Here is a 21958-nt window from a genome sequence, read left to right as displayed (position 1 = left end):
CAAAATGTGGGCTAAAGGCCCAACAAAGCTTAAATAAATGATCCATGTCTCGATTCCTATGTTACTGTGTTAAGAACTAAAAGAAACCAAACCTGGGGCAAGGAAGAAGAAGAAGAACACCTTGAATCGAAGATTCTACATTTTAAGGTAGACTTGTCTTTTTTTTATCTTTCGTTGGAGTAGTATCATTGAATTTGTTCGACATGTTTCTTCCCTCAATGAAATTGAAACAAAGCTCTTGTTTCTTCATCTATGTCCACGCCCTAGATTTCGGATCAATTTTGTTTCTTACAATAATCGCATTTACAAAGAATTCGTCAGTTGAGTTTAGTTACAATTTTTATCTATGTTTATGGATTTAATTTCGGTTATTCTGTGTGTGTGTGTTCTTCAAAGGTTGTAATTTGAAATAAGCTTGGTTTGTTGTGATTTGGAAACCAGGGAACTTGTAATCCGTAAAAAGCTCCTGATGTGTTGCTTGATCTCTTCATAACCGTATCGGTGAAAGTAATTGATGCCATGGTTCCAATGGAAACTGATGAGCCTACAGATTCTTTGCCAAAAGCACAGAGCAATTCTATGATTAGTCAATTAGATGGCTCTGTAATTGTGGCTTCAACCAATGTACCTGAGATTTTGACTGCTTCTGACTGTGGAGAGAGACTTCCTGAGTCGTCAAGAGGTCGGGTTTGTGACACAATGATGCCACCACCAGCTTTATATTCCCAAGCTGCCTCCACAGAGTTTTCTTTGAATGTAGTGGAAGCTTCTTTGATTAGAGTAGAAAGTAGTACAACTAGTCATGATGCTGATGGTATTTTGAACCAAGTGATTTCTGAAGAATCTGCATTTTGTTTACCTGACCCTGCCGGCTCTGCTACATCAGATCAGGTGAGTTTCTACTTCTTGAAAAGGCCATTTCTCGTAGTTTGTACATGTTCTTGATTTTATGGAGGAAACAGGTGTGGTGTAACTGATAACATCTCATATGTTGCTTATGGATTTGATTTTTCTTCTACAGGGTGTTCAAATTACAGGTTCTCTGCCAATTTCATCAGTTCTCGCCCAGAATATCACAACAGCAGCAGACCATTGGACTTCGAGAACAGCTTCTTTAGGTCATGATCTACTCAGAGATAGTGATTAAAAATGCATTAACAAAATAGTTGGTGTTTACTAGAATGTAAAGGCTTTGGTCNTTGTTTCTTCATCTATGTCCACGCCCTAGATTTCGGATCAATTTTGTTTCTTACAATAATCGCATTTACAAAGAATTCGTCAGTTGAGTTTAGTTACAATTTTTATCTATGTTTATGGATTTAATTTCGGTTATTCTGTGTGTGTGTGTTCTTCAAAGGTTGTAATTTGAAATAAGCTTGGTTTGTTGTGATTTGGAAACCAGGGAACTTGTAATCCGTAAAAAGCTCCTGATGTGTTGCTTGATCTCTTCATAACCGTATCGGTGAAAGTAATTGATGCCATGGTTCCAATGGAAACTGATGAGCCTACAGATTCTTTGCCAAAAGCACAGAGCAATTCTATGATTAGTCAATTAGATGGCTCTGTAATTGTGGCTTCAACCAATGTACCTGAGATTTTGACTGCTTCTGACTGTGGAGAGAGACTTCCTGAGTCGTCAAGAGGTCGGGTTTGTGACACAATGATGCCACCACCAGCTTTATATTCCCAAGCTGCCTCCACAGAGTTTTCTTTGAATGTAGTGGAAGCTTCTTTGATTAGAGTAGAAAGTAGTACAACTAGTCATGATGCTGATGGTATTTTGAACCAAGTGATTTCTGAAGAATCTGCATTTTGTTTACCTGACCCTGCCGGCTCTGCTACATCAGATCAGGTGAGTTTCTACTTCTTGAAAAGGCCATTTCTCGTAGTTTGTACATGTTCTTGATTTTATGGAGGAAACAGGTGTGGTGTAACTGATAACATCTCATATGTTGCTTATGGATTTGATTTTTCTTCTACAGGGTGTTCAAATTACAGGTTCTCTGCCAATTTCATCAGTTCTCGCCCAGAATATCACAACAGCAGCAGACCATTGGACTTCGAGAACAGCTTCTTTAGGTCATGATCTACTCAGAGATAGTGATTAAAAATGCATTAACAAAATAGTTGGTGTTTACTAGAATGTAAAGGCTTTGGTCCGTTTTTGATTGTTATGTAGTTAACCAGTCTGAGGATGTCCATGAAGCAGGTGTTCAGCCTCCTAACATCTCATATAGCGGATCAACAGTCAACGCATCAGCGGATACATCTCTTCCCAACAATCCTATGGGACAGAGTCCTCGGTTACATTTCCCTTCGTACAGTGACATATGTGACTACGAACTGGAGAAGCTGAACAAAGAACAAGGGACCTTAAGGAAAAACTTTGAAGAAACGGTTAGTTTGTCCTAATTCTCGGTTAAATCTAATTTCTATTCAATTTTCTGTCTTCTCTGCTCACTGTCTTGTTTTTTGTAAACAGACATTAGGGTTGAAGGCTGAACTCGAGAGAAAGATGGCTGAAGCACGCAGTGAGTTCGATAGGAAATCCCAAGAGGTAGATACTGAATATAATGCCATTTCGAAACAGATTGGAGCCTTTAGGAGTTTGGTTGCCATGAACAGTCTCTTGGCGAATGCTTACAAGTGTTCACGTCCAGTGAAGAGTGCAGCCACGGATACTGCAGCTGTTAGAGGTAAACGTGAAGAGTTAAGAAAAGTGAATTTCGATAAAGCTGATGAGCCAAACAATGACACTCACACTTTTTCCATCTTTAGCAGCTAGGAGCTCCCAACATCCAACGCAGCAGCAGCAAGCAGTACAAACAAACACGACTATGAATTCAACTACTCCTCCTCAACCCTCAGTCACAACAGCGGAAGCTCCAAGACCTTCAGGTCCTCTTTCGCATTTCCCGCGTTGCAACACACCTCAACCTCAACCGATATCTCAGCAAGCAGCAGCACAATCCAACCCACATATGAATTCAACCGCTCTTCCTCGCCCCTCAATCACAACAGAACCTCGTCCTCTACATTCACCACCCTGCAACACGCCTCAGCCAAGGCCAATATCTCAGCTACCAGTAGTACAATCAAACAGGCCTATCAGTTCAACCGCCCCTCTAAGACCCTCAGTCGCATCAGAAGCTATACCTTTGCATTCACCACCCTGCAACACGCCTCAGCCAAGGCCAATATCTCAGCTACCAGTAGTACAATCAAACACGCATATCAGTTCAACCGCCCCTCCTGGACCCTCACTCACATCAGAAGCTATATCTTTGCCTTCACCACCCTGCAACACGTCTCAGCCAAGACCAATATCTCAGCTACCAGTAGTACAAGCAAACACGCCTATCAGTTCAACAGCCCCACATGGACCCTCAGTCACATCAAAAGCTATATCTTTGCATTCACCACCCTGCAACACGCCTCAGCCAAGACCGCCACCTTTAATCTCCAACCACACTCCAACTTCTTATTCAGCAGCTTCTGCTCCACATGTGCATGGTAAAGTGAGGCGAACCATGGCACCTCACTTACGATCATCTCGACCTCCCAACACTGCTGCTGCATCAACAATAAATCCAACAAGGCAGGTTCAAGAACAACAACAACAACAACAGCAGCAACAACAACAGCAACAACAACAACAACAACAACAACAACAAGGGAACTCAAACAGTAGCTTGGTCTATCTCTCAGATGACGACTAGTGACAAAATCCTTGGGAGTATATATAGTATATATTCTTTTGTAGTTTCTGTTAAGGTTATATAATATAGGTATCGAAGCCCTTAAAACATTTGAGAATGCCACGTACGAAGAAACATTTCGAAAAAATGGACGGTTGATTTGGAAACATGTACTGCAACTTAGTGCTCATATGTGTTTTGCTTAATGGAATACAATTTTTTTGTATATTTACAAAGGAATGTTGAGAGTTCAATATTACTACATAGAGTAGAGATTTTTCAAAAATACTTTTCTTAAAACTTCGAATTTTGAAAATATTATGGTCATTTATGGATTCTAGCAGAGCAAGGATCATGGTGGACTTCTGCTACATTAACTTAAACCTCTGAAACGAGTTCCAATGAAAACGTGATATTAACACCACGTGGCACGTGACATCCCCCGATCTCTAATAAATGAACTCTTTCTCTTACTATATAGACTTATCAGTACAGTGATGAGCTTGCTTGACTCAACTCCACCACAACCGCAAAACGCAAACGCAAAAACACTCCTCTGTTTTCAGCGTTAAGTTTTCTTAATTCTCATTCTGATTTGTGTGTGAAGTGTGAACCAACGGGGAAAGGGATTGTGAAAGTGTTATCTTGATAAAAGCTCAACCTGTAAACGCGATAAGCTCCATTCCACAATTGCGTTTTCGCTTACTGGTACTGCTACTAGCTAGCTTTGAATCTGCGCCTCTGTTTTTTTTTCCAAAAGCTTCGTTTTTTAAAGGTTGGTTTGCTATTTCCCATTCTTTGAATCTGCGTTTTCAATTCATTCGAGCTACTTGTATCAAGAAATCATGAAATGAGTTTCCCATTTCCCCAAAAACCTTAACTTTTTTTCACTTGGACCATTGTTGAATTAGTGGGACATGTTTCTTTCCATCAAAAAGTTTGCATTTTTACTTTTATCAGTTAATGGCGGAGGAGAGGAAACATGTCTTACAATCTAAATCCCTGTTTAAATAACCGACACCGGAATTTTTGAGCCCCACAAAAAAAAAAAAAACCGGTTCTGTAACCCGTTCCCGACAACCGACACCGGAAATTGTGTGCCCCGACACGTTCCAACAGTTTGCTTCGGTCCTCGTTTACCTTTTCCTTAAAAGCAAAGCACTTTCGTCATCCTCTTTTTGTCTATATCCTCTAATTTGGTTTTTGTCTCTTAACCCTTAATTTGAGCTCACAAAATCTTAATTCTTTTTTATGAACGTTGAGAAAGTTTTAGTGGATTAGATTATAATATGAGAATTTTGCTATTAGTAAACAGTTTAAAGATTAACTTAAAAGGAGCTTTTTTGATATATAATTTAATGGTCTAATCTCAATGATTCTGCCTTTGATACTATAATGGTTGAAAGGTCACTCTCAGATTTGCAATTCCGTTTCTTTCTAAAGGTGGTTGGTCTGTTTTCATTCCATTTATTATTTGTATTTCCCATTTTTGACTAATCTCAATCATTTCTTTAATCACATTATATTTTAGTACTAGTGATCAAGATGCTCCATTACTTTCTTCTTTTTATAACCCTTTGTTTTGTTGTCTGCAACTTCCTTTTCTCTTGACACTGTGATTCACTTACCAATCTTGTTCTTACTTCAACATTTCTGCAGGGTAATGTGATTTGTATTGGCTCTCTTGTTTTGTTCTCTTTTAGTGTGTTTTGCTTTCAAGAATGCAATATGAATAGTTTGGTTGCTGTGTTCTGCTGTGCTTTGTCTTTAGCCAACTAACTTTAGAGGGGAACTAAAGATTTGCAATTGGATCTTAAATGATTTGATGTGACCTTATATCAATCGGTATGAGTTTTACTACTTTTTGTTGATTTTTTTTTTGTTTGGTAAGGTACTACTTTTTGTTTATTGGGGTGGTGTCTTGTTTTCTCTTCTAACTCTGGGCCCTTTAAGAATTGGAGTCTCTTGATTGTTGTCTGACCAGGTCATAGAATGTTTTTGGTTCACAGTGGGTGCAACAGAGTTAGAATCTTTTGGATGTCTGTTCACCAACCTCATTCATTTACATTACACTTTAGATTTACCTGTAATTTTCTATAAAAAGGGTCTACTCTCCTTGCAGTCTCTGGTTCTAATCTAACATAATTTGTTTCAGGTTGTTGCACACTTGGGAGTTGAGCTTAGTTTAATAATCAGACATGAAGGTCTTCATCTAATCTTCTCTGTTTAAGAATCTCCCCTCGCTCATGTTGTTGTCTACACATGTTTGAGTCAATTACTAACCTCTTGTGGTGTAGTTTCTGCAGCAGTTATAAATGAAGATGAGAGTGGAAACCGCATTTTTAATTCTCTTGGTCCTCATATCAATTCAACAATGTTATGGAGGTTAGTACTTTAGTGTATGTGTACTCTTTCCATATTTGTTCATGCTTCTGTATTCAAAGATAACACATCAACATATCTAAAATGGTGTGACTTTCATTTATGTGTTAGGCGCAAGTAACTATACGTGCACTTGCTTCTCTTCGAGCAATCAAAGTGATATCCTGGGATCTAACTGTTCCACATCATGTAATTGTAGACCAGGTTAGTTTTCTCCTTAACAACTAAGTAGGAAAGTTTCAAGATTCTAGAGAGATAACCAACTTTAGAACTCTCTCTTATGTTAGCTGATAGAAACCAATGGGTGTGCTTGTGTCCTGCTAATGGTTTTCCCGTAATAGCCATTGGTGGTGCCAATTCTTCATGCTTCACTTCATGCAACTGCGCTGCTGGTATGTCTTTACTCTATTGATCTCGTTCTATGGCAAGCTCAGTCTTTTATATCATACATTTGTCTGCTTACTTGTTTCTAGGAGCTACCAAATCTTCGAAAAAGCAATATATATCGAGGAAACTCGTTGTGGTTATACTACTCTTCTGCGGTGTACTCACTTCACTAGCATTGCTTGCCTCTATGATTTGCTACATTTGTAGAAGGAACACATTTTCTGGACAAACCCCTTCAGTTTCTTCAGATAGAGAATCTAGCTGGCATAGCTCTGCCAACTTAATAAACCGTAAAAGCTCGGTTTCGCAATCTAAAATTAGCATCAGCTCCTCAGTGACAGGATGCTTCTTTCAGAATGCTTCTCTGTTTTGTGTGAGCAGACCTGAAACAATCCATGGAGCTATTTTTCAGTTCTCATACTCTGAATTAGAGCAAGCAACCAATAAATTCTCCAGCAACAGTGTGATAGGACATGGAGGTAGTAGTTGTGTTTACCGTGGGCAGCTCAAAGACGGTAAAACCGCTGCGATCAAACGTCTAAATACCCCTAAAGGAAATGACACTGACACTCTCTTCTCAACAGAAGTAATAGCCTCCTCCTCCTCCTCTTCATGCTTCTTATATGGGGTGGTTTCAATATAATCAAGATTATGACATTTGTGTTCTGTTTTTTTAATGTTTTCACAGGTTGAGTTATTATCAAGACTCCATCATTACCATGTGGTTCCATTAATTGGATATTGCTCGGAGTTTCATGGCAAACATGCAGAGAGGCTTCTGGTTTTTGAGTACATGTCTTATGGAAGTCTGAGAGATTGCTTAGATGGAGAGTTGGGGGAGAAAATGACATGGAACATAAGAATCTCTGTCGCTCTTGGAGCTGCAAGAGGACTCGAGTATCTTCACGAAGCTGCTGCGCCAAGAATCTTACACCGAGATGTAAAATCCACAAATATTCTCCTTGATGAGAATTGGCATGCAAAAGTAAGTAACACATACCACCTCCCCCATATATTTAGATGACTCTAAATTTGAGCTTGTAATGAGGATAAATTGTTATAGATAACAGATCTTGGGATGGCGAAGTGTTTGAGTAGCGACGGTTTACAAAGCGGTTCAAGCTCTCCCACCATAGGACTACAAGGAACGTTTGGTTACTTTGCACCTGAATATGCAATTGCAGGCTGTGCTTCACAGATGTCAGACGTTTTCAGCTTTGGTGTTGTTCTACTCGAGCTTATAACTGGAAGGAAACCGATACAGAAACCTAGCAACAACAAAGGAGAAGAAAGCCTTGTTATTTGGGTAAGTAACAACACTTACTTAATGAATCTTTAACCATTCTGAAACTTAGTAGTTATTGTTTGGTTTGTGTTAGGCTGTGCCGCGTTTACAAGACAGTAAGCGGGTGATCGAGGAACTGCCTGATCCGAGGCTAAACGGGAAGTTTGCTGAAGAAGAGATGCAGATCATGGCGTATCTTGCTAAAGAGTGTTTGCTATTGGAACCAGAAGCTAGACCAACAATGAGAGAAGTTGTTCAGATTCTTTCAACCATCACACCAGATACAACATCCAGACGTAGAAGTTTCCCCATTAATTATCTTTTCCAGGTATGTTTTGTACATGAAAACACAGAATACTAAAGTATTTGAAACCTTATTATCAGTAACATTTTGTCTTCATAGACGAAGAAAGAAAGCAAAGTAGGATGGTCAAGAGGTGGGAGCAGGAGTGGACATGAAGAGGAAACAGTGGATCTTACTGAGCCACGGTTTGAGTCCTTCTGCTTGCCGAATGTGAAGCCGGTCTTGCTTGAACCATCTGCACATATTTAAAACTTTGAAGTAGATATAGAAAAGCACAGAACCAAAAACAACATTGAGCCATTTCACACTATGTAGATAATTTGCTCACTCTGACGCGGGTGAAGCGTTGTGACTTGAGAGGTTTCTCTATAAGTGAGTGTCAAGATTTGTTCTAAACAATAATTTATAATGTTACTGAAATATTTTTAACAAAGATTATAATTTTATAATTCATAAACTTTGTTAGTTTTTTTTTTCTATAATTTGGTTAATAAAAAATGTAGAATATGATTTAAGCTTTTGACTGTGATAAACAAAAACGAAATGAATATGGCCTTTATGTATTGTAAGATATTGTTAAACTAGAGTTCAAGTTAATCATACACGTCCACACCCTAGGACCGGCCTCGCAATGCATACACACATAATCTATAAGATAGATAATGGAGGCATGTCAATTTTTTCATTTGGATAATACGTTCGGATAATGTTCGTGTCATGCAATATTAAGCATATGAATACAGTCATGTATGTTTTGCTGATATCAGTTTTTAATGCGTTGAACTTTCCTCTGCATGCAAATCAAAGCATATATTTTTACTATGTCACAGTGCATTCGGTAAGTAATACCTTTTGACTAAATGATGTTACAAATGTCTTGGAATAATAATTGAGTAGTAGTAGTAACGTTAACATCTTGGATAATCGAAGAAAGAGAAGGTGGGGGATGATGGGATGTCAATCAAGAAGAGCCCATATGGTGTGTTCCACAGACTGGACGAACCAAACCCATTTATTCCAAATGAAACCGTCAATTAATTGCCAACCCAAACTTTGTCTCTTAACCTTATAAAAATCATGAACCAAATAAAAACTAAAAATAAAAATTCAATTTTTATCTTTTCAAATGGAGTTCTACAATCTTATTGCATTGTTGCATAAGTAAAATCTAATTACCAAAAAAAAAAAAAAAGAAGAATTGAATAAAAATTGGATGGGATAAACCATCCAACTTGTTTTTAGTTTTTAAAATTGTGTCCTTCGGCTAGTTCGAGACTACGTTTGACCTATTCTTATTATACTATTTTTAACAGCACTGATCTCAGTATAAAACATATAATGCATATCTCAACATAAAGAAATGCAAATGGTCTTAGTATCTTGAGGGGTGTTTGATAAATTTTAATACATTTTCTTATGACACGTTAATAATCTAACGAAAGATTCATTAATGCAATTAAAGCAATCTAATCCGATGAGAAAATGCGTCGAGATTTGTGAGCAAATTGTCTAAATTTTAAGTTTATCACTTATATTTACTATGTAGTTTATTTAGAAGACCAACATTGTTTGCTATATATGCAACAGAACAAATACTAACACACCCGAGTAAAGAAAACTCAGTGGGCTAACTTCAACAAAAAATTAATAAAAACATCATCAAATGCATGGATGTAACAAGGGTGGCTTAAGGTTCGATTCAATTCACCAACGTCACTTTCAAAAAGGCTCACCAAAAATCATGAGAGAAACTGGGACCTAACTACTGCGCGTGGACTAAAATGCTGTTGAAATAGGTATTTTAGCCAATAATATTACTCAAAATATCCAAAACAAACAAAGCAAGTTTGGTGGTAAAATTGGATTTTTTCTTTTCTTTTAAACTTGAAAGAAGTCAAGCAGTGTGGTCCGTGCAACGACTGGTACAAACACATGGCTGGATACCAAAAACGAGTCAACTCCTCGGATCTTACAAAACCACCATCGTAGTATTAATTCGAACACTATGTTTACCACTATACATGTACTAATAGACAGCCACTCAACTCAATACTTAGTCAATAAATATGTCTTTCATTAATATTTAATTTGACAAATATTAAAGAAGATCATATGTTCCTTTTTATAGTAATTGATTTCCTTCTTTTTTTTGTCAACTAAAATGTTAAAGTGTGAATTAGTATCACTAGGTTTAAGCACTAGTTGAGGACATTATGTCATTATTAACCAGAAGATTACTTGAACTTGAACTGTTTAGGATTGTTAAATCAGTTTGAATATTTGTCACTCACACAAAAAAAACAGCTGGAGTTTATCTAAGTTGTGTTCAATGTTCATGTTGTGATCTTGTATATGTGAGATTTTCAATAGAGAATATTCTCTATTGAGATATTATTGAAATACCTAATTGACGTACGATCAATCACATTGATTGATAAGAAATCGTAAATCTCGTGTGTCATCTTCATCTTATTCTTTCCCATTCTATTCACTATTTTTTGATTATGTTCTTGATTAATTTTTGATCCATCATTCTTCGTCTAATGCGATCCATTTGTTTGTGTTCGTAGAATACCAAGCTTCCAAAATAGGCTTCATCTTGATGCAAGTTTCACAGCACACAATAATTGGTTCATAATTTAGTAGCTAGGATACATAATATGTAATAAATATTTTTAGAATTATATGTTATATAATTGGACAAAACTTTCAAAAGCAAGATATCTTTGTTTATTCTAAATTTTTTAACTCGAGAAAATCCAACTTGTGTTTTGCCATCATGATTTTGGCTTTGTACGTACTTTATATAATTTTTATATGCAAACAAGTATAAGTAACACAGTAGCTACGTTTAACAGTGTATTTTATATTTATAATCATGTGATCCGTACCAGAAAAGTTCCACTTTGTCCACACACCAGTTCACTATAAACCTTTCTTTTTTTTTCTTTCTCCTCTCTTTCTCAAACACAAAGCTATTTTTTTCAATCTGCATAAAGCATATATGAACGAACACCACATTTTCTCATTTCTGGTCCTACTCCTTATTCTTACAGCTTCTTTTGCTTGTTGTTTGTGTCGGTGCCTTAATATTCAACTTTCCTTTTTTGTATTCACATCAAACATTTCTCCTAAAAGTAGTCTTTTGCTTGTAGCTTAAGCGACTGAAGAAACTTTTCTTTCTGTTCATCTCATCTTAGCTGTTCATCTCTTATAATCACATTGATAAGCTTAAGTATCTCTTAATCCCTAATCATTTCTTGGTATTATTATTCGGATTTTTTTCTTTTTCGTACAGTTGTCTACAAACACACGTGTCTAATCCAAATATGGGTTTAATTTTCTTCCTTTTTTTCTGGGAATTTAATGTTCCCAAGTTGCCTTAAAATGGGTTCCTTCATTGATATAGTCACGGTTCATATTATCAATTCTTGTAAAGTTCTGTAATTTCTCGTGCCCTCTGATTTGATAAAGAAGGTAGCAAAATGGGTTATGCTAACACAAGATCTGTGAGGTTAGGACTTACTTGTCCTCTGTTTTAGTCTCTCTCTCTTCCTCTCTTTTTTTTTTTATTAATCATCATAAACAAAATTTTAATGTTGTAGATTTCAAGAAGATCAAGAAGTGGTTCATGGAGGTGAATCTGGAGTTAAGGTCAAGTTCAAAATCAATGGAACTCAAATAAAGAATGTGAAGATGATGAGTAAAGGGAAGTCTCTGAAAGCCAAAGTACTCTCTAGAGTGTTCTCTGAGGATTTTGAGAGAGTGAAGACCAAAATACTCGATCCTAGAGGACAAACGATAAGAAAATGGAACAAGATTTTTCTCGTAGCATGTTTGGTTTCTCTATTTGTCGACCCTTTGTTTTTCTTCTTACCGGTCATGAGAAATGAAGCATGTATCACCATTGGGATCAGACTTGAAGTGGTTCTTACTTTCATTAGATCTTTAGCTGATGCTTTTTACATCGCTCAGATTCTTATACGTTTTAGAACAGCTTATATCGCACCTCCTTCTCGTGTATTCGGTAGAGGAGAGCTTGTGATTGATTCAAGAAAGATTGCTTGGAGATATCTCCATAAAAGCTTTTGGATTCATCTCGTTGCTGCTTTACCTTTACCTCAGGTATATATATCTCTAGCTACCCTCCAGCTTTAGTGATTCCATATGATTCAGTTCTTGGTTTGTTACAATTTTTTCAGGTTTTGATTTGGATTGTAATCCCCAATTTAAGAGGCTCACCAATGACAAACACTAAAAACGTTCTAAGATTCATCATCATTTTCCAGTATGTTCCAAGGATGTTCTTAATATTCCCGCTATCTCGCCAGATCATTAAAGCCACTGGTGTTGTTACAGAGACGGCTTGGGCAGGAGCCGCTTACAACCTTATGTTATATATGCTAGCAAGCCATGTAAGTGACTCAACTCATAGCTATAGGTATACCTTATCAAGCCTTAAGACTACATGTTGGTTAGAGAGCAGTTTCTGAGGGCATTGAAGTCAAGTCTCTCTGTTTCATACAAAGACAAAACTAAGTCCTTCTTGTTTTCCAGGTTTTAGGAGCTTGTTGGTATTTGCTTGCAGTAGAGAGGCAAGAGGCTTGTTGGAGACATGCTTGCAACATAGAGAAACCGGTTTGTCAATACAGATTCTTTGAGTGCAGGAGACTGGAAGATCCACAAAGAAACTCTTGGTTTGAGTGGAGCAATATAACAACAATATGTAAACCTGGAACTAAGTTTTACGAGTTTGGTATATTCGGAGATGCAGTAGCCTCAGGTGTTACTTCATCAAAGTTCGTAAACAAGTACTTTTACTGTCTCTGGTGGGGATTAAAGAACCTCAGGTGAAACTACAGTTTTTGTTTTTTTTTTTGCATATTAATTAGACTCCATTTGGTTATCCCATAACATGTTTCTATTCTTTAGCTCTTTGGGACAAAATCTCGCCACAAGCACTTACGCTGGGGAAATCCTCTTCGCCATCATCATTGCAACACTCGGGCTTGTTCTTTTTGCATTGCTTATTGGAAATATGCAGACATATTTACAGTCAACCACAATGAGGCTTGAAGAGTGGAGGATAAGAAGGACAGATACAGAACAGTGGATGCATCATAGACAACTTCCTCCAGAGCTAAGACAAGCCGTAAGAAAATACGATCAATACAAGTGGCTAGCCACACGAGGAGTTGATGAAGAAGCTTTGTTGATAAGTCTTCCTCTTGATCTCCGAAGAGATATCAAACGCCATCTCTGTTTTGACCTTGTTCGCCGTGTAAGCCTCTCTATCTTTTGTATGTTTTTATCATTTCTTGATCCCTACTTGATCAAATCTTGATCTGAGAGTTCTTGAAAACAGGTACCATTGTTTGATCAAATGGACGAAAGAATGCTTGACGCGATCTGCGAGAGACTAAAACCAGCATTATGCACGGAAGGAACGTTTCTTGTAAGAGAAGGCGACCCGGTTAACGAAATGCTCTTTATCATTAGAGGCCATCTTGATTCCTACACAACCAATGGAGGCAGAACAGGATTCTTTAACTCTTGTCTCATAGGACCAGGTGATTTCTGTGGCGAAGAGTTGCTTACATGGGCATTAGATCCTCGTCCAGTTGTGATCTTACCGTCTTCCACACGCACAGTTAAAGCCATTTGTGAAGTTGAAGCCTTTGCATTGAAAGCTGAAGATTTGCAGTTTGTGGCTTCACAGTTTAGAAGACTACATACTAAGCAATTGAGACATAAGTTTCGGTTTTATTCGCATCAATGGAGGACTTGGGCGGCTTGTTTTATACAAGCTGCTTGGAGACGGCACAAGAAGAGGAAGGACAAGAGTGAGCTTAGGGCAAAAGAAGAGTTTCATTATAGGTTCGAGGCTGCGACGGCTAGGCTAGCCGTGAACGGCGGGACATTCAAGCGTAGTGGTTCGGATTCTGGTATGATGTCTTCGATTCAAAAACCAGTAGAACCAGATTTTTCTAGTGAATGAGATTGAGATATGAGTTTTAGCTGTTTCTGGTATGTAGATCTTTTACTGTTTTACATTATACAGGATGAAACATAAAAACAAAATGACATGTAATTATGAGAGGGTTACAAGGAATTTTAAATAAATATACATTAATCATGAATTTGTAATTGTATATATAAAAAAACCTTTGTTACGTAAAGATACTATTTTAGTTGTATACAATCACTATATTTTGTGTTGNNNNAAAAAAAAAAAAAAAAAAAAAAAAAATCACTATATTTTGTATTACTGTATAAACAACTATTTAATTTGCATCATCAATATGGCTTTCTCTCTCTTCTCTCTCTCCTATCATTTAGAGAGAGAAAGCAAAATCGATTTCGCCGTCCCGTTTAGTCGGGCTTCCGTCTGATATCGCCGGTTTCTTTTAACGGTGATGATCAGCTTTCGTCCGGTAACAGTGGGTTCACATAATCATTGTTGGCCGGCTCGCCGTGGCTCCTATAGCCTTCTGATCAAATCCGCTTCATGTTAGACTACAGAGTATTGCATGTCTCATCTTCCGACGTTCTCCGGTGTTTCTCATGGCCTTCAACCAATCATCCCATGGCCATCCATAATAGTTTTTGTGGGTGGTGCTATGGTTAAGGCGGCTTTTTCTAAGCTTCCTCCACTCGAACCATTCTTCAGATCTGGGTGAAATCTGATGGTTCTTGGCTCCTTCATACCGAATCCAGTCAATTGAATTATTGACATCACCGGTCCAGGCAGCTTTCGACAGTTTTAATGTCTTCGTTTGAAGATCCGTCTTGCTATCGAAGATGCAGAATCAAGCTTCAGGTTACAGAAATTAATTGGAAAATTGAAGAAGTAAGGGGCAAGGTGATAATCTTTGTAGCTTCGTTGTATATTTGATCTTCTATCTTGATTTTCGGATGGTTGTTTCCGTTAATCAATCTTTTGAATCCGAAAGTTTTCTTAAAACTTGCCGGCTTGTATCCATCCGAAGGGGTTTCGACCCTTGTCGGCTTAGTATCCGGAAGGTGTCAATTTGAACCTTGCTGGCTTTGTTATTGTACTTTTGTGTTCAGTCTTAGAACCGGGGAAGTTTTGTTTCCGCCGGCAAAATTCCGGGGAGTTTAATATCTCCTTCGGCTTTGTAACATGTCGTTTCTCAAGAAATCTCACTATCGAAGTCTCCACATAATCAAGAGAGGACTATGTGACCAGAAGTTTAGCTATCGAAGTCTCTTCCTTTGTTTGAAGGTAAAGTTAATAAATATCCCTTATGAGAAAAAAAAAAAATTGCATCATCAAAGAGACATGAGTAACAATAAATTACATTACTGGGAACGGTCATACCCAATACCATACACATTCTTAGAGAATCAAAGAGCAATTCAACTAAATCAGTACGTTAGTATCAACAATCTCTTAATCCGTTTTCATTCATTCAATTTTTATTTTCATATCAATTTTATTATTTAACCTCATCAATATAACCCAATCCGAAGATCATATGGTTAGAACACGTAGGCACCAAATGATGCATAGTCTCATATATTTGTGCATATGGTATATCTAGTTTCCAATGCATTTCTCCTATAAAGCCTCAGACCAACCAAACCAAACCAATCGTAGTTAGTTAAATGCCTTCTATGTGACACATACTACATAGTCCTCATCTGTATTTTCTTGTTGCTTGCATCATTCACTGCCAGCATTAGAACTTTGTTTGTTTGTTTGTCCTAGGAATACTACCATGTTTTAGCTTTTTCCAAATAAAAGTGGTGCCTAGCTAACTGAAGATGGTTAGTACTTGGTACTTGGTACCAATGTTTAAGAGCTGTTACAATCGAAAATATCCTATATTTTGGCTTCCACCAAAGAAGCCCTCCAGATTGCTAAAACGTAGGGGACATTAAATAAATAAAGTGAGTAGTCGTCTTTTGCAGCATCGGCGACATGACATCCACGATCAAACTATATTCCTTAATTATTTTAGAAATGCTTCTCATGTCTCCTTAGATGAACTCATGAACTCTGCAAAAATAAAAATGTTTGGTTCATCAAGGTTAGTTTTGAACTTGTCTGAGCTAGTCTTTTTCTACTATATAGTAAAACACATGAAAATTTCCTGCTAACTTGTTTCGTTTGGGTTATCTGATGTGAACAATAGATGAATGAATCGGCTGATGAGTTTAGTTAGAATGAACGTCAGATTCATTGACTTATCATTGGCTTAGTTTAGTGAGTGTGAGACTTCAAGTTTAGTTCGTTGATTAATGCTTGTATTGTTGCTTGCTGGCCATATCGTGTGGAAGTATCCGGCTTGGGTCGTCGTCGTCATACCAAAAAGATGCTATGATCAACTCAAATCTACTATCTTTAAAACTTGTATTTAACCGTTTGGCATTCCCAAGGCCGATCATGTAAAAAAGTCTCAAAGCAAGGCCGATCATCTTAAAAAAAAGGGCTTTGGGATAAAAATGCAAACAGCAAAATGAAATAGCAGGAATATGACAAACTATGCAAAGACAATACACAGTATTGTAGTCTACTAATGTTAAACATAAACTAGATATCCCATAAAGAATTTTGTTTTAGTTATGCAACAAACATGGGACTATAAGAAGCATATTAGCGCCATAACAAAGAAGGGTCGTCAAAGATGCAATGGTCTTAGGCGGGAGCTGCGAATCCATAAAACAAAAGAGAAACGATGTTTTGTGTTAGGACTTGTCATGAGACAGAACTATTCATCAAACCATCAGTTTAGTGGTGATTTACCAGCGCAAATCAAATCGAATTCCCCGGTGTCAAGCGAAGCCCTACTAACAGCCAACAACTCGAGTGCGAATCGAGGTCCACATTCCTTAAACTGAGAAAAAAAAAAAAAGTTGAAAATCAAAATAGGAATGCTACATCTCCAGTTTTGTTGTTGGACGCAACACATGATAAGGTCAGCAAAAGATATAAAAACCTTTATCTTTGTGGGAGAACTTGAACTTTCTCCTGCAAGGGCTTCCTCAGAGCAGAAACTGAACACGAGTGCATCGATGCAGATAAAGAGTTGTAATATATTATTATAGTCAGGCAAAAAAACCTCAAGAGATGATGAACAAGTAGCTAGGTAAGGCAAGTTACCGATGATGTCGGAAAAAAACATAATTCTTTTGCTTGTGCAACCATGCATTGCTTCTTGTTCGGAAAGGTCCACCGGAATGAGAGACATTTGGGAAGAGTGAATGTATCATTCTGAAAAGAAAAATTAAAATAAAAAAATCAAGAAATAATACATGAAAATAAGAAAAGAGTTTGCTGTAACTATACTATGAATAACGAAAGATAGCATTAGTTTTTGACCTGGCTGTGCCAACACTGGCCAAAGAGTCAAAACCTCTCACATGAAGATGAGGATAGCGTCCGCTCGGAGGAGCTACACGATTCTGTAAGACCAGTTTATTATGAAATGGCAGATTTTGAGCAAATTACACATATTTTATAGTGTTGAACCAAATGTAATGTTATACAAAGAAAGACAAAGCTGCTTGCTTACATACCGGTATAGAAGCCCGTTCGATGAGATCATAAACCCTGAAAGAAGCGGATGCACCATTCAGCAAGTTTATGATAACGATTTCATCTGCAAACCAAACAAGCAAGAAAGCAAGCAAAGATTATGACACCACGCAACGCACGACAGAGATCTAAACTCGGATAATAATAATAAATCAAGACGAAGAGTACAACACTACGGACCATGTTTACGATACTCTGCATGAGCTGTATGAGCGAGAATGAGAGATGTACAACCCCTCTCTCTCTGGCTAATTTCATGACATGACGTAAATTGGATACGCATTTCATCCTCATGAATTTAGAATTAGGGAACACTGAGCGCATCTCCTGTGCAACCAGAGTTGCCCTCTGATCCTTATAGCATAAGCAGTAATCAAGGTCTTGGGTTTAATTTCACCACTCATGATCCTATCAGTTTCCTCCCATTCAAATCCAGCCCAAAGCTTCAAACACACGCATACAAATCGGAGACAAAGACTTAATAATTAAACAGATTTCAAAAATCAAATATTTAAACAGATGATCAATCATACACCTAGACTTAGCTTACCTCATCATCATCGAGACTCGTGATTTTCCGGCGGATTTTCATCTCCGGCTTATCCTCTGTCTTCGTCGTTTCCTTCATCTCCATTTTACTCGGCTGTCAGAGTTGCGCGCAATTAGGGTTTTGCACGTCGAATTTATATACACATTATTATGGGCCCGACATATATGGGCTGTTACGTTGTGAGTTTGGTTAGAGAACAGTTTCTGAGGACTTTTGAAGTTTCACTTTAGTCAAGTCTCTCTGGTTTGGTAATGGTGACTGGAATGAGAATTAACAAAAGAATGCTTGACGAGCTGGTGGACATTCAAACAAAGCATGATTGATTTTTTTTTTTCTAGGTGACCACAAATATCACATCTCTGGTTTGGTAATGGTGACTGGAATGAGAATTAACTCGTCATTCAAACTTGACGAGCTGGTGGACATTCAAACAAAGCATGATTGATTTTTTTTTTCTTCTAGGTGACCACAAATATCACATCTTGGATCACAACTTAACTCTGTTCTCTTTAAATTAGCTGTGACTCACACAAAACCTGTTACAACCTGTCACATGAAATGTTTTATTTTTGGTGGACATTTTACCTTCCAAACAAAAACCTGTAAAAATATAATATCCGAACCATAAAAATAGGCCAAAGCAATTGCCGGATTCTCGAGTCGTGCAATATGGTAACCCAACTTAACCGTATATTTGCCCGACTTAGTGAAATGTTAGCCGAATACGTCTGGTTTGGAGCAATCACCCAAAAGTAAAACAAAAATCAAGGATACATCCTCGGGTGTAAGGGTAGCATTAACGACGTTTTTGTTGTTAAGAAAAATCTAAAAATATAAGAAGAAAAAGACATNGAGACCTGTAAAATTGGGCGTTTTCAAGTTTTCATATTACCTCAACTTGGGTATTGATTAAAGGGGGGTTTTAGGTGTTTAATTTTTGCTAAATTGTGTAAACTATTTGATTTGTTGAGCTTTGATGATGCTTACTTGCTTAGGAAACGAAACTGATTTTTCTTATAAATGGTTCGTCGAGTCTAAGGGGGTGTTATTCAACAAAGTTTTTAATGGATTTAAAATACTAGTAGATTTTAGAGTCTAATGGTTTTGTAAATGAATTGAATGTGGATTTGGATGTCATTAGTGGATTTGAAAAACATTATTGATGGTTTTGAAAGTCATTACTAGTGGACTTTTTTTTACTTTTGAAGGTAAATAAAAAAAATAGAACTTATCCATAAATTGGGTTGTGAATTAAAACCACATTAATAAACTAAATTATTAAAATGGCGGACCTAATCGTCTCCTCCGTCGAGTCCTTGTTCGAAGTCCATCGGTGCGAGTAATCTCCGGCACAACACAACAACAGATAGAATCGGAACGCTCGGCCTGTATTTCGCCACAATCTCCACCGTGTAACCTCCCTTGGTGGGAACCACAATCGCAGCCGCACATAGACTCCTATCCGTCGAAACAGCTGAAGCGGCTAAGCTTTCAATAGGGGACAACGGCAAGGAAACATAGACTGTGCATTGTGTCGTAATCAAGGAAGTCCTCTGCTTCCTTACAGATCCTTGACATTGTAAGGACGGCGGTTTCAGGGTGAGCTCCGGCGGCGGTTTCTCCGCTTAGCATGAGTCGATGAGATACTCATGAGAAGTCTGAGAGATGAAATACTTCAAAAATTGTTAGGATTGTGTTTGTTCCTGTTTTGGATGTAAATTACGTTAAAATCTAAAGTGAAACAAAATCCATTGGAAATAGAATAACAACAATTTTACAAGTGCTTTAAAATCATCCAACAAATGTTTAATCCAATAACACCAAATTTTATTGTATTTTTTAGAATACTTAATTGAATAACGCTGGATTTTGAAATACACCCAACTCCATTAAAATACAAGGTTGAATAACACCCCCTAAAATCTTTCTTCCGCCTTCTTAACCAATCACGGAACTGAGCACATTTCTCTCTTAAATTTAACAATTCTCGAAGATTAAACTTCGGTATTCCTGACAAAAACAATCGCAAAACTATCCTGAATTTAAAATTCTTATTTCTCTAAACTTAGGATTATTCCTCACGAAGTTCCTTGGTCAATAGTATTAACCCTTACCTAGTCATCCTCACAACTAAAAGAGTTTATAAATATGTTCTCTCTTATTCAATGGAGGTTGCAAAGATAACTCACTTACGCATTGAGTGGGAAAGATTTGACCTAGTTAAACCCTATATATAATACACATGTTGCTACCTAAATCTGATATTACTTAGAATATATGTTTTTGTAACTCAAAGGTCAACTCTCTTTTATAAATAAAAACCTTATATAGTTAGCTAAGTTACAACTTGGTCAATAACTTTAGTTTTTTTGTATATATAGTTTCCAAAGCAATTCTTCCACAAGGCCTCTGAATCCCTCAAAAACATATATATCAAGAAAAATATGGGTTTAGGAAAAACTAGGGATAATCCGATCAACCGTTCATCGGTGAGACACACAAGTCATAATCATCCGTTACGGGTCTTCAAATCCCAAGAAGAAGATCAGATCATTTGCTCCGGATGCGAACATGAGCTAATTGGGCAAGCTTTCAAGTGCACAAAGTCAGAGTGCGATTACATCTTGCACAAATCATGTTTCGACCTTCGCGGTGAGACTCAACACAAGTCTCACCCGAATCACCCTTTAGCGCTGCTCTATTCTCCACCGAATGGTCTATCTACTTACACGTGTGATGCATGCGGTGAGTACGGATCTGCTTTCACTTACCATTGCTCGGAGTGCAAGTACCATATTCACGTGGGATGTGCGTTTGTTCCCGAGAACGTGGAGCGTGACGATCACGAACATCCACTCACTCTACTTTACAATACACCTTGCAAAGGTCGTGAAGACGGTATGATGTTCATATGTGATGTTTGCGAAGAAGATATGTCGGAGAAACTTTGGGTGTATTATTGCAAAGAATGCGACTATGGGACGCATGTACATTCATGCACATCATATGAAGATATTGAGCCAAAGAAGGGAGAAGAAAAAGAAGAAGGAGAATCAAGCTCATCGACTTCACATATAAAGTCATTGATGGAGGCTGAGAAAGAGATGAGAGAGATGGCGATAATACATCAACTACAGTTAGATGCTCTTGACGCAGCAGGTAGCTATGTTGGATCATGGGAACCAAGAAGAAAATATTATTGGTGAATGATGAATGTTGGTGTGAGAAAGATAACGATCAACTTCACAACCACAAAACTTTGTTTGAATTTCTCTCTTTTGTGAATTTTGTTTACGAAATAAAACCAAACATATGTGTTGTAATATTTGTAAGGTTTGCAATATATATATTTTTACGTGGCTTGTTGTAATGTACTTTGTTACGAAATAAAGTAGTTATATAAATTTGCTGCTTGATTTCTATTCGAGAGTCAAGACCCAATATTAAAATAATAATATTTTTTAAAAACTTGTATATATAACCAGTGCCGTTTTCAGACTAATCGGGGCTTACGGTGAGATTGAAATTAGCGGTTTTTCTAAAAAGAATTTAAGTAAAATAAATGTAAAAGAATTTAGAAATGATATAAATTATTGAAAATAAAACAATATAATAGTCTAAAAAAAACAAAGCATAGTCTTTCAATAAATTTTTTTCACCAACTGCTCATAATCTAGGTTTTAAAAATTTAAGAAAAAATAATATATCAAATCATCACAGTCATAATTCATAAACAAAATTACTATAAAAATGAATTAGTATATTAATGAAGATTTAGAAGCAGTGAAGC

At 37.2% G+C, this 21958-nt stretch overlaps 6 protein-coding genes across 21 annotated transcripts; 5 read left to right on the top strand and 1 right to left on the bottom strand.

Annotated features, from left to right (window-relative positions):
• Positions 69–1179, top strand: LOC104786896. The gene is made up of 3 exons (XM_010512365.2): positions 69–147; positions 442–891; positions 1022–1179. Exons 2-3 carry the CDS (start codon positions 520–522, stop codon positions 1145–1147), a joined length of 498 nt encoding a protein of 165 aa, XP_010510667.1. The 5' UTR covers positions 69–147; positions 442–519; the 3' UTR covers positions 1148–1179.
• LOC104786895 (helicase protein MOM1-like) lies at positions 1247–3954 on the top strand. 3 transcript variants are annotated; one of them, XM_010512364.2, is made up of 5 exons: positions 1247–1852; positions 1983–2079; positions 2210–2397; positions 2483–2696; positions 2779–3954. In XM_010512364.2, exons 1-5 carry the CDS (start codon positions 1481–1483, stop codon positions 3717–3719), a joined length of 1812 nt encoding a protein of 603 aa, XP_010510666.1. In that variant the 5' UTR covers positions 1247–1480; the 3' UTR covers positions 3720–3954. The 3 variants fall into 3 exon arrangements, with proteins under 3 accessions (XP_010510666.1, XP_010510664.1, XP_010510665.1); XM_010512362.2 differs by having other exon boundaries at positions 2180–2397; XM_010512363.2 differs by having other exon boundaries at positions 1250–1852; positions 2180–2397; positions 2782–3954.
• On the top strand, positions 4202–8489 carry LOC104786893 (receptor-like serine/threonine-protein kinase NCRK). Of its 14 annotated transcripts, none has more exons than XM_010512359.2 (10): positions 4202–4406; positions 5854–5902; positions 6008–6083; positions 6192–6284; positions 6368–6472; positions 6554–7053; positions 7156–7452; positions 7531–7773; positions 7847–8080; positions 8156–8489. In XM_010512359.2, the coding sequence occupies exons 3-10, from the start codon at positions 6014–6016 to the stop codon at positions 8303–8305; spliced, it is 1692 nt and encodes a 563-aa protein (XP_010510661.1). In that variant the 5' UTR covers positions 4202–4406; positions 5854–5902; positions 6008–6013; the 3' UTR covers positions 8306–8489. The 14 variants fall into 14 exon arrangements, with proteins under 14 accessions (XP_010510661.1, XP_010510659.1, XP_010510653.1 ...); XM_010512357.2 differs by having other exon boundaries at positions 6005–6083; XM_010512351.2 differs by having other exon boundaries at positions 5996–6083.
• Positions 11016–14196, top strand: LOC104786892 (putative cyclic nucleotide-gated ion channel 15). The gene is made up of 6 exons (XM_010512346.2): positions 11016–11570; positions 11662–12181; positions 12259–12471; positions 12614–12906; positions 12989–13337; positions 13422–14196. Exons 1-6 carry the CDS (start codon positions 11542–11544, stop codon positions 14052–14054), a joined length of 2037 nt encoding a protein of 678 aa, XP_010510648.1. The 5' UTR covers positions 11016–11541; the 3' UTR covers positions 14055–14196.
• Positions 16807–18252, bottom strand: LOC104789258. Its single transcript, XM_010514988.1, has 7 exons — positions 18169–18252; positions 17932–18061; positions 17600–17682; positions 17403–17485; positions 17226–17294; positions 17020–17077; positions 16807–16917 (listed from the first exon to the last, which is right to left on the bottom strand). The coding sequence occupies exons 1-7, from the start codon at positions 18250–18252 to the stop codon at positions 16807–16809; spliced, it is 618 nt and encodes a 205-aa protein (XP_010513290.1).
• Positions 20594–21515, top strand: LOC104786891. The gene has a single exon (XM_010512344.1). It carries the CDS (start codon positions 20613–20615, stop codon positions 21372–21374), a length of 762 nt encoding a protein of 253 aa, XP_010510646.1. The 5' UTR covers positions 20594–20612; the 3' UTR covers positions 21375–21515.

Source organism: Camelina sativa, chromosome 5 (assembly GCF_000633955.1).
Source record: "Camelina sativa cultivar DH55 chromosome 5, Cs, whole genome shotgun sequence".
In the NCBI taxonomy this organism is placed as follows: Eukaryota; Viridiplantae; Streptophyta; class Magnoliopsida; order Brassicales; family Brassicaceae; genus Camelina; species Camelina sativa.
The sequence above is the reverse complement of the archived record's forward strand: the minus strand, read 5'-3'. Positions and strand labels throughout refer to the sequence as shown.

What these genes read in the sequence shown, in the direction of transcription:
- LOC104786892 (XM_010512346.2), top strand. Translation starts at nt 11,542, where the DNA reads ATGGGTTATGCTAACACAAGATCTGTGAG. An exon ending in TATATATGCTAGCAAGCCAT is followed by an intron (nt 12,472 to 12,613) that starts GTAAGTGACTCA and finishes CTTGTTTTCCAG; the next exon opens with GTTTTAGGAGCTTGTTGGTA. An exon ending in TGGGGATTAAAGAACCTCAG is followed by an intron (nt 12,907 to 12,988) that starts GTGAAACTACAG and finishes TCTATTCTTTAG; the next exon opens with CTCTTTGGGACAAAATCTCG.
- LOC104786893 (XM_010512359.2), top strand. Translation starts at nt 6,014, where the DNA reads ATGAAGATGAGAGTGGAAACCGCATTTTTAATTCTCTTGGTCCTCATA. An exon ending in TTCATGCAACTGCGCTGCTG is followed by an intron (nt 6,473 to 6,553) that starts GTATGTCTTTAC and finishes ACTTGTTTCTAG; the next exon opens with GAGCTACCAAATCTTCGAAA. An exon ending in AAGAAAGCCTTGTTATTTGG is followed by an intron (nt 7,774 to 7,846) that starts GTAAGTAACAAC and finishes GGTTTGTGTTAG; the next exon opens with GCTGTGCCGCGTTTACAAGA.
- LOC104789258 (XM_010514988.1), bottom strand. Translation starts at nt 18,252, where the DNA reads ATGGAGATGAAGGAAACGACGAAGACAGAGGATAAGCCGGAGATGAAA. An exon ending in GCACAGGAGATGCGCTCAGT is followed by an intron (nt 17,683 to 17,931) that starts GTTCCCTAATTC and finishes TTTGGTTTGCAG; the next exon opens with ATGAAATCGTTATCATAAAC. An exon ending in TCGAACGGGCTTCTATACCG is followed by an intron (nt 17,486 to 17,599) that starts GTATGTAAGCAA and finishes CTGGTCTTACAG; the next exon opens with AATCGTGTAGCTCCTCCGAG.
- LOC104786895 (XM_010512362.2), top strand. Translation starts at nt 1,481, where the DNA reads ATGGTTCCAATGGAAACTGATGAGCCTACAGATTCTTTGCCAAAAGCA. An exon ending in TTCGAGAACAGCTTCTTTAG is followed by an intron (nt 2,080 to 2,179) that starts GTCATGATCTAC and finishes ATTGTTATGTAG; the next exon opens with TTAACCAGTCTGAGGATGTC. An exon ending in GGATACTGCAGCTGTTAGAG is followed by an intron (nt 2,697 to 2,778) that starts GTAAACGTGAAG and finishes TTCCATCTTTAG; the next exon opens with CAGCTAGGAGCTCCCAACAT.
- LOC104786896 (XM_010512365.2), top strand. Translation starts at nt 520, where the DNA reads ATGGTTCCAATGGAAACTGATGAGCCTACAGATTCTTTGCCAAAAGCA. An exon ending in GCTCTGCTACATCAGATCAG is followed by an intron (nt 892 to 1,021) that starts GTGAGTTTCTAC and finishes TTTCTTCTACAG; the next exon opens with GGTGTTCAAATTACAGGTTC.
- LOC104786891 (XM_010512344.1), top strand. Translation starts at nt 20,613, where the DNA reads ATGGGTTTAGGAAAAACTAGGGATAATCCGATCAACCGTTCATCGGTG.